The sequence below is a fragment of the Rhyacophila brunnea genome, unplaced genomic scaffold, assembly GCF_057557595.1.
Source record: "Rhyacophila brunnea isolate RB1 unplaced genomic scaffold, BYU_Rbru_1.0 scaffold_19, whole genome shotgun sequence".
Taxonomy (NCBI): domain Eukaryota; kingdom Metazoa; phylum Arthropoda; class Insecta; order Trichoptera; family Rhyacophilidae; genus Rhyacophila; species Rhyacophila brunnea.
Genome location: NW_028232848.1, coordinates 16,862,323 through 16,876,372, shown reverse-complemented (window position 1 = coordinate 16,876,372; position 14,050 = coordinate 16,862,323). Strand labels below are relative to the sequence as shown.

The 14,050-nt window shown below is 34.0% G+C and overlaps 1 protein-coding gene across 12 annotated transcripts in view; it reads left to right on the top strand.

The window, feature by feature from the left end:
• Positions 1-10,685, top strand: part of Csk (C-terminal Src kinase) — a 146,517-nt gene extending 135,832 nt beyond the window's left edge. For all 12 annotated transcript variants that reach the window (XM_085946018.1, XM_085946022.1, XM_085946025.1 and 9 more), the window contains 6 exons: positions 18-399; positions 1,367-1,529; positions 2,892-3,053; positions 3,439-3,634; positions 4,296-4,382; positions 4,468-10,685. In XM_085946018.1, the coding sequence (XP_085802144.1) occupies positions 18-399; positions 1,367-1,529; positions 2,892-3,053; positions 3,439-3,634; positions 4,296-4,382; positions 4,468-4,650 (1,173 nt within the window). In that variant the 3' untranslated portion in view covers positions 4,651-10,685. The remainder of the gene's footprint in view (positions 1-17; positions 400-1,366; positions 1,530-2,891; positions 3,054-3,438; positions 3,635-4,295; positions 4,383-4,467) is intronic.
• Positions 10,686-14,050: the final 3,365 nt, after the last annotated feature.

Sequence of the window (14,050 nt, the reverse complement as noted above, 5' to 3'; positions counted from 1 at the left end):
TTACATGTTGCTTACAGCACTACTTGCAAGACGCGGACGGTCTCTGCACACAGCTGGTAAAATGTCTTCCCAAGCAGCAACCCCCTCTGATGACGTCCAGCCAGATGGCTCCACCTACTGCCGCAGTACCGTCAACGCAGATACAGCAACAGCAAGCCAATCAGCAAATCACCAATCCACAATCTGTGAGCGTAAGTCAACAGAATGCCAACCAGCAAGTGCAGGCGCAACCGCCCATGCACTCTGCCCAGCAACAGAAGTTGCAGCCGCAGCAAACTCAGAGCCAACAGAACCATCTACAGGGAGGACCTCCCGGCCAGATGAATCAACCACAGGCCGCCAATCCCGCTGACCACAATATGGCACCCTGTTTGGCGCCGCAGGCATTTGTCGATGCAGGTATGTATTTACATTATTCTCATTCAAACTGTTATTCACACTAAAGCACCAAAATGTTGACAAAAAGGGATGGAATCTTTATATGTACATATAATATAATACAGTGAAACTGATACGTATTAAGGATAATAATATTATACCAGTATAAGTTGTCTACTGAGTGAGGGTGCTACAGTAAAACCTCATTAATACGAATTCCACGGGACCGAAAATCGAAAAATAATGTGAAATATGAAATGTATGGGGGAAAAAATATAAAAATTTTGAAAAAGACAATTTTTTTTTGATTTGCATTAATTTCGTTTACGATCATAGTGTGCCTATGCAATTTCCGTTTCCGTGTGTGTAAATGGGTCATAAAATGTCAGGATTATTTATATTACCTTCTTAAAATAAGTAATTTATGATGTTTTAAGAAAAATCTGTCCCAATTTTCAATGACTGGCTCATGAAATAGTATACTTTATAACGATTTATTGAATATTTTTGTATGCCTGGACTCTGAAATCATTACGAAATTCGAATTAAAGGTATGGTTTTATATGAAAATAATGTTTAAGGGACTTTTTTTTTCAAAAATTTTGAATTACGGCGAATTTCGAATTATCAGTGTTCTTATTAACGAGGTTCTACTGTACTTTGGCATAATGTCTCGAATTTTTTTGTCCTGTGATAATCTTAGTTCCAAATTCTAACAGCGAACAAATTATTTTAGTATATCTATGATAATGAAAACACTTCCTACATCCTAAATGGAGCATATGGATTTCCGCAGAGATTATTTTTTTGGTAAGAAATAGTTGTTAAGCATTCATTCAACCCGTTGGGTCTTTGGTCTGAATCAAACACACATTGACAAACTACAATACGATTTTTTTCTAGACATGATTCGAATCTGTGACACATGATTTTGAGTTTCTGTTTATTAGTTATGAATATAATTTTTTTTAAATATTTATTTCTCCAGGCTGGATGATATCTGAACGAGACCTAGAGATTCGAGAGAACATCGGAAAGGGAGAATTCGGAGATGTGATGCTTGGAATCTTGAACGGGCAGCGAGTGGCCGTCAAAATGCTGAAGGATTCCGAAGCGGCCAGTAAATTCTTAGCGGAAGCCAGTTTAATGACGTGAGTTTAACATTTACATCATTCACATTTTCTCCACCCTATGTATTATATGAATCGCTTAGACGCCAAATCCACTCTGGGTGATTTGTTAATAAAATTAGTTTTGAATGTAAGTATGTGCTATATCGATAGTTCTACCAGCCTATCGAGGTGCAAGTTTTAAATTCTGCCCTGTTTCGTCAAAAAATCAAAATGAATATTGATTTGAGTTGCCAAATCTGCTTTAGGATAAATAACAGGTTACTAAATCTGCTCTACATAGCTGACCAATCAGATGTCGCGATTCAAACCATGATTTTTAGCATACGTTTAGATCGCTATACAAACATCACCATTACTAGCATCAATATCATCGTAAATGCACATAACAGTTCTCGTGATTTACTCGAAACTCAAAAAAACTTCCAGAGCGGGTTTAGTGATTAAGTGACTCATCTCCCTCTATTTATGAAAGTGGAAAGATGTTGTCACTTTGTTTCTTTGTATGGTTTTTCGTCTGGATTCGGGACTTGGAGGTGGACAAATAACACACCGGAATTGTGGTGGAAACGACAAGATTTATTTACGTTAATATATACTAATGGTTACATTTTTATAATTTATTTTATGCGTAGCGCGAGTTAACAATGTTTACTGTCTGGCCGTCTGCCGCGTATTGTCCGCCATTTTATGTTTCACTTTCAACAGAAAGCGCTGTCGAAAACGGCGACAATCGCGATATTGCAGATATTTTTAAACGGCTGCAATTTACAGCATTGCCGACTTTATTATTATTTATTTTCGTAATCAACCCTTACTATTTGTAGGCTTGATACCGATTTGGGCTTCTCCAGATTCACAGAGACATCCCCAAATGGGGACCATTTGGGAGTGTAACATGACTCATATCACTTGTGGAATGACCAAATAAAACAATAAAATCATCAAATTAAATTGATATTAAATTAATACTGCATCCAAAATCATGCACAGTAATTAATCCTGTGAGAGTCTGCCGCCATAGGTCAGTATTAAAATAATTTTATGTGAACACGGCATGTTCACATATGATTCAATGTATTCAACACGGTACATATAGAATCTTGTGTGATGAAAACATGGAAAAATCTATGATTTTTCTATTGAATAATAATTAATATATTATAAATATAATATGATTATCAAATTTTAATATATGGTTAGGATAAAAAATGTTAAATATTATATTATCATTTACAGCTATTTCTTAAAACAGTTTTTTTCGATTATCTCAGATTATGACTCAAACCACATAGGAGGTATTTAATATACAGTGAAGATCAGTTGGTATTTATATAGATGTTTGATTGTTTTCATGTTTTACCATTATGTTCATATTTTCAGGTCTCTGAAGCATGAAAACTTAGTAAAACTGTTGGGGCTGGTATTCAACAAACAGCACATATGCTTGGTGACGGAGTACATGAGCAAAGGAAGTCTCGTTGACTACTTGCGGAGTAGAGGGCGATTACATGTCACCAAGAGAGACCAGATCATGTTTGCATTGTGAGTTGAAAACTTTTTGTTTTTTACTCTGATACTTTACTGATTTATTACTTATCTTTCTCCAGCTTCTTCGAATAATGTGGTGACAGTTTTTTCCTGTGTCATTTTACACCACGCTATAATATAATGACATCATTTTTTTTTGAAATAATTAAGCGTGCTGTCATAAGCTAGCATTTTTTTGAAATCCTTCTCAATTTTAATTCTCAGTAACTCAAATAATGTTGCCGACCCTTCATCTTGATAAAACAACTATTGACTCAAAAATTAATTTGAAGACAGTATAATTTATAATAATTCGAGTCGGTGTTGTACAAAATATACTTTTTACATTTAGAATCCTTCACAATCTTGTTGAGTACAATGGTTTTTGTTTTATTTGCAGCGATACGTGTTCAGGAATGGAATACTTGGAAGCAAGACGTGTTGTCCACCGAGACCTGGCAGCGAGAAATGTTCTGGTTTCGGATACCCGCCGCGCCAAGGTGGCCGATTTCGGTCTCGCTCGGGAAGAAGGTGGCCCCGATGCTGCCGCTAAACTGCCCATCAAGTGGACTGCGCCCGAAGCCCTCAAGCACAATGTATAGAATGGTTTTCTTCCAATAATTAAAATGTGTAGTTTTATTATATTTTAATTCCGCTCATATAATTATGTACATAAATAAATAGTTAATGTCATAATATTCAACGGAATACAATTGCACCTAAATCCTTAAGTGTGCTAGCAATGCTTAGGTGTAAAAGATTTCAAAAAATTAAATACTGCATGAAAAAGTGCATAATATATGTAACGTAATACCTGTCTATGTGAAAAGAATGAAATTCAAACGCACTGCACTCTAATTATCTAAATATTTTTTGTTAAATAATAAAAATAAATGTAAAATATAAACTAAATAAGATTTTGGGTACCAATATTACGGCAGAAATTTTTATTTTGTTGGCAAATTTATTTTACTAATTATTTTTATATGAGGTTTGATTATTATTTTTTAGCTTTAATTTGATCATTTGTTAATAATAAAGGCTAATTACAAGCCAATCCAGGCAAGAAAAATATCTAAATAAAGACCTGGATTGCCTCATAAAAAACCCCGTGCCGCTTGGACCACTGGGGACGTTTTGGTCAATAAGGAGGTTAATGGCTACATTTACTTGAAATTTTAGCATTATTGTTGCCTAGTATGTTACATTAACTGTTAATATTAACATAATATTTTAATTGTTTCCTTGTTTTTCCAGAAATTCTCTAACAAATCAGACATGTGGAGTTTTGGCATATTGCTATGGGAAATATATTCATTTGGAAGAGTGCCATATCCTAGAATTGTAAGTTTATATTCTCAAAAATATTTTAACAAATAATGAACACTGACAAACCAGCAAATCATAACATCTGTTTTGTTGAAAACAGCCCCTGGCGGATGTGGTGAAACACGTCGAGAAGGGCTACAAGATGGAGGCCCCCGAGAGCTGTCCCCCGGAGGTATACGAGCTGATGCGGCAGGCGTGGGACCTCAACCCCGATACCCGCCCGACCTTCAGCCAGCTCAAGTCCAAACTGGCGCACCTCAAAGCCAACACGCCTCTCCAGTAATGGCCGGCGATCGCCTCACAACTCCTGTGATGCTTACGGACACTGTTTTAGTTATAATTATTATTGTGATTAGACAATTATATTGCATGCCCCATGAGAGATGTAACCGTATTATATTATTGTTCAAATTATTCTGGTGTAAGGCGATGATTTGGTTGTGATGCGGCAAATTTGCATTTTAAGTGGCCCATATTTGATAAAGCTTTTTTAAGAATAATTATGTATTCTACAACTTACTGTGTCTATTCATAAAATGATTTTTTCTATTTATTTACTAGACATCTCCATAGCTGATACATATTATTGTGTTTATAAGAATATTTAATACTATTTAAACGGAACGAATCTATTACAATCTAATCTAATACAAACCTATTCTACGTTTGCAAAATTCATAGATATGGGTGAACGTTGATTTTTTGATTTTGTATTCTATATCACTGGTTTCTTCACCGTTAAAAAATTTGATTGTTGCGTAAATTCAAAGCATTTTTGAAATCCGTGTGGAATAGATCTGTAAAAAAAAGAGCTATGAATGACAATTCCTTTGAATAAATGCCAGTGTAGTATTCTTTAACGGCCCACGTGCTCGTCGTAGGTCAAAATTGAGTTTTTATTGTATTTTCAAACCATGATCCTGGACACTCCTTAAACGTTGTAGATAATCTATTTATATAATTTTGAAGCCTTATTATCCTTTATAGTTATTTTAAACATTTAATGACTGCATAAAGTATTTTTGTTACATAAAATAGTATTCTTTAAACCTCTCGCTCTAATGTTATAGAATATAGTCATATTTCGGTACATAACTGTGCAGTGGTGTTAAGATTTTTTACGTTTATTAATTTTTAAACGCATTTATGAAACCATTAGTATAATTTATTACGAGATAATTTTTGTAAAATATTCACGATAAAAAATTATATTGATAATCTCTGTGATCCCAAATTTGACAAGAATTAGGCATTTTATTATTCAAAAAATCGGCAAGATTAACACATTTGAAGATGATTCTAAAGATATTTATTATAAGATATGTCTTTGACCATTTAAGTGTGATACACATCTTATGAATAATGATTGCTTTGTAATAATTATTGACCTAAGAATAAGGTAGTGTTTTTTTGAAATACGTCATTTCTTTTGTCATTCCCCAGTGGTTAAGCTACAACATACGGCCGTAGCCATAAATTGACAAACTATAATTGAAGTAGGGAGTAAAATTATATTAACACGCGTGTTTGAACATGTACCGTTTAAAAAAAAATAAAAAAAAATTTGGTTAGGTACATGTTCAAACACGCTCGTTAACATAATTTTACTCCTTACTTTAATTATAGTTTGTCAATTTATGGCTACGGCCGTATGTTGTAGCTTAACTACTAGGGAATGACAAAAGAAATGGCGTATTTCAAAAAAACACTACCTTATTCTTAGGTCAATAATTATTATAAAGGAATCATTATTCATAAGATGTTTATCACACTTGAATGGTCAAAGACATAGCTTATAATAAATATCTTTAGAATCATCTTCAAATGTGTTAATCTTGCCGATTTTTTGAATAATAAAATGCCTAATTCTTGTCAAATTTGGGATCACAGAGAATTATCAGTATAATTTTTTATCGTGAATATTTTACAAAAATTATCTCGTAATAAATTATACTAATGGTTTCATAAATGCGTTTAAAAATTAATAAACGTACAAAATTTTAATACCACTGCACAGTTATGTACCGAAATATGACTATATTCTAAAACATTAGAGCGAGAGGTTTAAAAGAATACTATTTTATGTAACAAAAATACTTAATGCAGTCATCAAATGTTTAAAATAAATATAAAGGATAATAAGGCTTCAAAATTATATAAATAGATTATCTATAACGTTTAAGGAGTGTCCAGGATCATGGTTTGAAAATACAATAAAAACTCAATTTTGACCTTCGACGAGCATGTCCCCCCTTAATGTTCCTTGATTTAATAGCCAAAATTCAACCTAACCCATTATGATAATATTATTAATAATGTGGCGTAGCTGCCAAAAGTTGGTAACTTAGGTGTTTAGAATTAACCAACGGATTGTGTCTATATACAAATATGTATGCCAGAAAAAAAATACATACTATGGAACATGCACATGAATATGCCTGATTTTAGAGGGAATGTCAAACTTTCAACTTGCAATTACTCCATAACATGATTTCTAGACCTACCAACTTTTGGCAGTAAGTAACCCGATTTGAAGCAATTATTGTATTTAACAAGAGATCTTGATTTACTCTTCAGGGGTTGGTTGGTTGTTTCATGTGAATGCTGATTTAAAAAATCATTGCCGAATGAAAAATATTTTACAAGATCTGAAATAAACATATAATCATAGATACATAATTCTTTAATATAGAATGAGCAAAACTTTACATAAATCTTGTTATGTAGGTATATATGCAAAATAGCAAGGATATGTTGCCAATATTGGGAACTGTTTAATTTTATTATTATTGTTGTTTCTAAACCTTTACTTCCAATAATCACAGTATTGTGTTCAAATATTTTTCACTATCGTGTCAATAGAGGCTATGGATATACTATGTATGACAATTGAAACTCATTCTTATAAAATTAGCATATTTTTGGAAAGCGCAAAGACATAAACTAAATATAAAAAAATTATATATTATGTAACCACGATATACAATCCTATATTGTCTCTGGTAAGAATTAAAGTTTAATAATAAAAATTTATCATTTTTTTTGTTAAAGTCAGTAGTATTTGGTTGGTTAGTGTAAAAAGGCGATTTTTTTGACCCTCAAATTGTTATGATTTTTAAAATTGTAAGACTAAAAAAAATATATAAAATATACAATATATCCTTAGCTGTTTTAGCGATTTGTTTTTATGTAGAAAATATATTCTATTTCGTATTAAAAATTTATTATCGCCAAACGCTGTAATATTTTTATTGTTTCGCTTTGTGATGATGGTCAATAATTGAAATGTCATAAATTAAGTTTCGGTTTTATAATAATGAATTAGCAAAAATGTGATTACTTTAGATAAAAATATATCGTGTAATATATATCTGTACGGTGCGTTTTAAAGGAAGAAGAAACAATTTTGTCGATTACGCAAATAATGTATTTAACGACAGTATCGAAATCTGCCGGCGCGAATTATGATTTAGAAATATTAAACGGTGTCTAAGTATCAAACTACTATTTATATTAACCATTTTCGGCTTAATTATTAAGCACAATTTTTAAACTACGTAATGTAACTATATCGCCAAATGATTCAAGACTATTTTTCAACTCAAAACTGCAACAATCAAATTTTATTTTATATACTTACATTAGTATTTATCCGTAGCAAACAACATATCGTCTATGTAAGTTTAATCCGTTCGTCCGCTGCATTGGATCAGGGAAATACGCGGTCTTGCTTGCTTTTTTAGTATGGATAATTCATATGTGGTATTGATTTTAACCGAGTGCAAGTAGTCTATTGGTCAATTTCAAAATTTGAATGCACCAATCAATGCGACTTGTGCCGTTTAACTGAGAGCGCCAAAAATACGTATATTGAACATATTCGCACATACGCGGTATTGAACTTACATAAATGATATTATTCTAACCAGCTGTTTCAGCCTTTTATGAATTATAATTATTACTCTATTACTTTCATTTAAATGTCATTTAAAAATTAGTACCATGTCTTCTAAACAATTTGGTTTAAACACAACCTGCTATTTCACATCACGTGTAGTGTAACAGCCCGGAGTGGGCCATGACCTTCTCGAGTCGTCCCCGCTCCGGTTTATCCTCCTCCGATCGCATACGCATCCAAAGCGACGCCATCCAACGACTGCAATTTGGGTCTCCCAACACACTTAGGCCCGGACGGCTTTGCATCAAAAACTTTATTCAACGTTGAACATGACCAGCCCATTTTGATGGCTAAGATATCTTGAGAGCAATACTTGAAGCGATAAATAAAGATGGAGAATTATAGTATATAGATACTATAATTCTCCATCTTCATTTATTGCTCTCAAGATATCTTCAAAATATCAGAAGACCTTTTGTTAATGGTAACCCAACGGTCTGATTCATCATATGACGAAAGCAAATATTTTTTGGCATATAGCCACTGAATTAGTTGCTCAGATCAACTGCAAATGAGGTTTTCTGTTAATATAATCTGTACACAGTTCACTTCCATCTTAAATTCAGAATAAGCAAGATTCTGCACGAACATGGCCTGCGTCTTTACCTAATCTCATTAAAATATAGGTTGTCATTTGTGGGTTTCACAAGAAATAATTACTTAAAAATGTTAATTTGTACATACATAAGATATTTAATTGATTGTTTTTTTTATTATTACGATATTATTATTATTTGTATAGATTTGATTGTCTCTTGTGAGGCCGGGCCAATCCGGCGGCGTATTGGTTTTAAGTATAATAAATATTAATTAATTATTTTAAATTTGATGTTTATAAAATTTATTAAGGCTGCATCTAATACTAGTCTGACAAACTATTGAGAATATGATATTGTATATTTATTAGTGTTTCGTAACGTAATAACTATTATATTATTATTTGTTTGATGGACGAATCGATTCGTATCAAACACATACACATGCATAAATTACCAAAACTCCAGTATAAATAATGTATTAATATAATGTAATGTTTGTATGTTTTCTTAGGTCATTATTAATTATTACGATAAGTTAAGGTTTACGTCCGTACTTATCCATTTTACCTTGTTGCCAACAATTGAAAATATCTTTTCCCCATTCAAACCGTGGAATTGTAACAACATTGAAACCGATTTAAGTGTCAGTTGTTTTTTTACAGGTACAAATGCTCCATAGATTGGTTGTGTAATTCGGGTTCCGTTAATATATCTGCAATTTTTTTATTAAATCATACGCAATGGAACAAACAAAATTATATTCACTAATAATTGGAAAAAAAAATTCTATCCCTTTTTAATTAATTAATTATTATAAATTCCATTCTCATTATCAAATATTGTTTTTGGAAACGGACTATGATGATTATTATTGTCTACGAAAAGTGATTAATGCAAACAGTCAAGTAAAGTTACTTGTCATAATTGACTAGTAAGTTTTTTTTTAATTGTATAATAATAAGTATTAAATAAAAGTCTTTTTCGTGCTCATTTTTCATCCTTATGAATTTAGAATTTTTATTTACTAAGTATATCTTAATTGGTCATCAATGAATTTGTAGGATTTTTATGTTTTTGATATATCTACTAGACAAGGAGAAAATTATAATATTAACATCATCACATCAATGGCAGTTAATTATACTTGATGTTGGCACATTTATCATCAGACATAAACCGTTAAATGGATGATTTTTTTTGCTTGTATGTTAAAGGGGTTTAATGTAAGATTTTTGAAATAATAAACTTAATCCTCTTTATCCCTGTGATGAATTAATTTTATATAAATATAAGTAACCTCACAAGTTTTTTTAAAATATATTTTTACAATAGACTGATTTTAGCCGACTGCAAAAACGGTTAATCTTTTGGTGCTATCGAGATTTGAGAAAATCTGCTTTATCCCCCTCTCGTGCAAGTGAAATTATTACGTCGTCTCTTACATACATCCTTTCACTTATGATTTTGCAAATGAAAATGGGATATGTAGCTTATTATGTATTCGTAAATTGTTTTTTGTAAATTCATTTGAAATTTGCAATATTAGGCCTAAGTGTTATTTTGTTTAATATTTTTTATTTTGGTTTGATGGTATAAATGTTTTGTTGATTGTCTGGATTGGTAAATAATTGATGAATTATTAATTATTATTGTTTATTTGAAAAAAATTACTCAACTTGCATTATACTATTAATTAATTTCCCTGTAAATGTGAATGTAAATATATTGTATTTTTATTTATATATGAAAATATACTATACATTTTTATGTATGTATATCAATAAACTTTCGCCAATAATAAAAACAAATTACAAATATAAAAATGAAGTTTCATTTAAATCAAATTCATAAAATTTTGGTATTGCCATGGTTTTATTTGTCTAAACCAAGGGTAACGAACCTTTTTCTGCTGGAAGGCCGCATTCATTTATTTTAAATAAAATGAATGAGAACTCTTGTCATCCTTGATAGTTTTGATCTGTATCCAAGAAATAGGGAGCATTATTGTTTGTTCACGCAAAGATGTACGGGGTACGCCAAGTTGGACTGCCCACTTTTGAAATTCAAAATTTTGAAATAGCCAGTCGTTAGTGCTGTTTAGTGCTGTTATATTAAAAAAGTTATAGGCAACTCAATGTGGGCAGTCCAACTTGACGTCAAGTTGGACTGCCCACTTTGTAAAAACAAATAAAATCCAAAATAGCTAATCGTTAGTGCTACATTAGTATTGGTTAGTGGTGCAAAAATTATCGTTATTGCCATTAAATTACAAAAGTTATGGGCAAATCAAATTATAAAAAACGTCGAGTTGGAATGCCCACTTTTTAAAAACGAATAAAATTCAAAATCCAAAATAGCCAATCGTTAGTGCTACGTTATTGTTAGTTAGTGCTGCAAAAATTATTGTAATTGCCATTAAATTATAAAAGTTATGGGCAAATCAAATTATGACAAGCGTCTAGTTCAGTGGTTCTTAACCTGGTTCGATCGAACCCCAGGGGTTCGGTGAGTCAGTCTCAGGGGTTCGGCGGAGGTCAAGACACGCACCCGACACATATTATTCGTGATGACACGCCCCGCCCACTTTTGAAAAATAAATAAAATACAAAATAGCAAATCGTTGGTGCTACATTAGTATTGGTTAGTGCTGCAAAAAATATCATTATTGCCATTAAATTACAAAAGTTATGGGCAAATCAAATTATAAAAAACCTCAAGTTGGAATGCCCACTTTTTAAAAACGAATAAAATTCTAAATCCAAAATAGCCAATCGTTAGTACTACGTTAGTGTTGGTTAGTGCTGCAAAAATTATTGTAATTGCCAAATTACAAAAGTTATGGGCAAATCAAATTATGACAAGCGTCTAGTTCAGTGGTTCTTAATGAGATCCCCGGGGTTCCAGCGGCTAGCTCAGGCGTCCATCGAACCCCGGATTCACAAAAAAAGAAATTCAAACGGTTGGAGTATAAATAAAACACGGTCTTTCGTGCTCGTAACGTGGTCTTCTTATATTTTACATTTTCTTTAAACGTTTACATATTTTGTTTTAACAATAAGTTTCGCAGGTCCTATCCTATCGGAAAGGGGACGCTTACTAATTACTTTTTTCTTTTTCAAACTTCGCGTACCCACGCCATTCCAGCTAAAAGGACTCTTGTGATTGGCCAAATTTTATCGCGTGATCTTTGATTCGGCGAATCACGAGCCTGACCCTGGCGCCGGCGCGCGAGGATTTCACGCACAATGCGCGGCAAAATTTATTATATTTAAATCCTTATATTTAGTCTTAAAATTATCTCTTTCATCCATCATCATTTTTACTTTTTAAATTAAAAAAAATACTTACGTGGTTGAGCAAGGAATCAGATTAGATGTTTTATGAAGCCGTTTCTAGAGGTTAGGGTTACGTTTCGACTTGAGCTACTAAATGATTATTTTACACCGGGAGAAGCCCGCCTGTAACAGGGGTGTATCATTCGCCCCATCTGGATTAAAGTCGAAAGGTACGCCCTGATCTCATCGGCCACCCATCCAATTCCTTGTTCATCCGTTAAATACATGGCATGATAACAGTTTATATAAAAAAAATTCAACTACAATCTAACTATTCTAACAAAAAAAAAAAAAAACAACTAACTTTACGTATTGTTTCAATATTTATTTTAATTACTATTTTCCTGCTCAAAGCAATGCTCCTGAATAAGTCAGAGTTTGATTTATTTTCCTTTCTTATTATCATTTGTCATAATTTATTATTATTTTATTTTTCTCCTGTAATGTCGTGCGTTTATTTTGTTTTCGTAATGTTTTTGTTATTCTTCTCGTTCTTTTATACTAGTCAGCGGAGGGGTCGTGGAGCTGCAGTCTTCGACTCTTGGGCTCTCCAGTTTTTTTGTATTCCGAGAGGCTACATTTGTAGACGTTTGGCCCTCGTTCGGAATTATTATTTCGTTAAGCACTTCTATTTTCTTTCTGGCGCTATAGGAACGTACCTAGCCGGACGTCGTCTGCCTTCGCGACGAGGGCGAGATAGTAGCGTGACTACTGGGCCAGGCTCGTCCCGAGCAGCGGATATCTTTCTATGGAAAGTTTCCCACTCGTCTGCTGGTCTCTGCAGCATCACCTCATGGGTAGATACTGTGCTTGCATTCATTCCTACCGCTGTGGGCAAAGCGTCATTTAGCGGTACAACGGCCAGGCTCGTTGACGGCGTGGCTTTCCCACCGGTAGTAGGATGGTTTTTAGCCGCAAGTATTCTCTTCCACTTCCTCTCCTTGGATGGCAACACTTCGAGAGTACCTCCCGTTGTGCCACGACTTCTTTCAGGCGTCACGTCCCTAGCCTCCTCATGAACCTGCGACGAGAAAGGAGAGTGCGCACTCTCCACACCATCAAGCTCTGGTATCATAAGTTTCCCGGTTACGCTGCCTTCAGATTCGCTCACTTCGAGAGGAGACCCCCTTAGTGCTTCCAAATTATCTTCCTCGTCATCTCCTATATCGTCTTCCGCTTCCGTCTCAGCGGGAGGGTAATGTTTACGGATTTGATCTACATGAAATTTATAAGGTCGGCCACGCCGAGCTACGTAATACGTCACTTTGCCAACTTTCCAGATAATTTTATGAGGTCCTGTCCATCTAGGTTCAAGTCCCGCACTTGCTCCTGGTCTTGTTTTGGGATATTCCTTCGTGTATACCGATTCCCCAACTTGGTAAGCCGGTGGTTCAGCCACACGATCCTGTCTTCGACGTTGGAAATACCTTTCTTGATTTGCAAAGACAGCCTCATTCATACCTTCACGGTTCCACTCAACTCCATTACTCTCTCTCGACCTTAACGGGTTGGACCAATATCCAGGCCTACACATTTTCGCTCCCCAAAGTACTTCAGCAGGGGTGAATCCCGTGGCTGCATTGCGCCGGCATCGTAAATCACCCAGTACGTCTGTGAGATGGGCATCCCACGTACTTTGGTCCAAGCCTGCTAAACGAATACGCAACCCTTTCTTAATCTCCTGGTTACGGCGTTCAGTCGGATTCTGTCTGGGATTGTAGATGGCAGTTGTCCATTGTAAACAATCCCATTCTTCCAAGGCTGCGAGCCATGCCGGGTGACTAAATTGCGTTCCGTTATCCGTTAAAAGCGCCCGTGGACTTCCATAACGCAGGATGATCTGATCGCGAA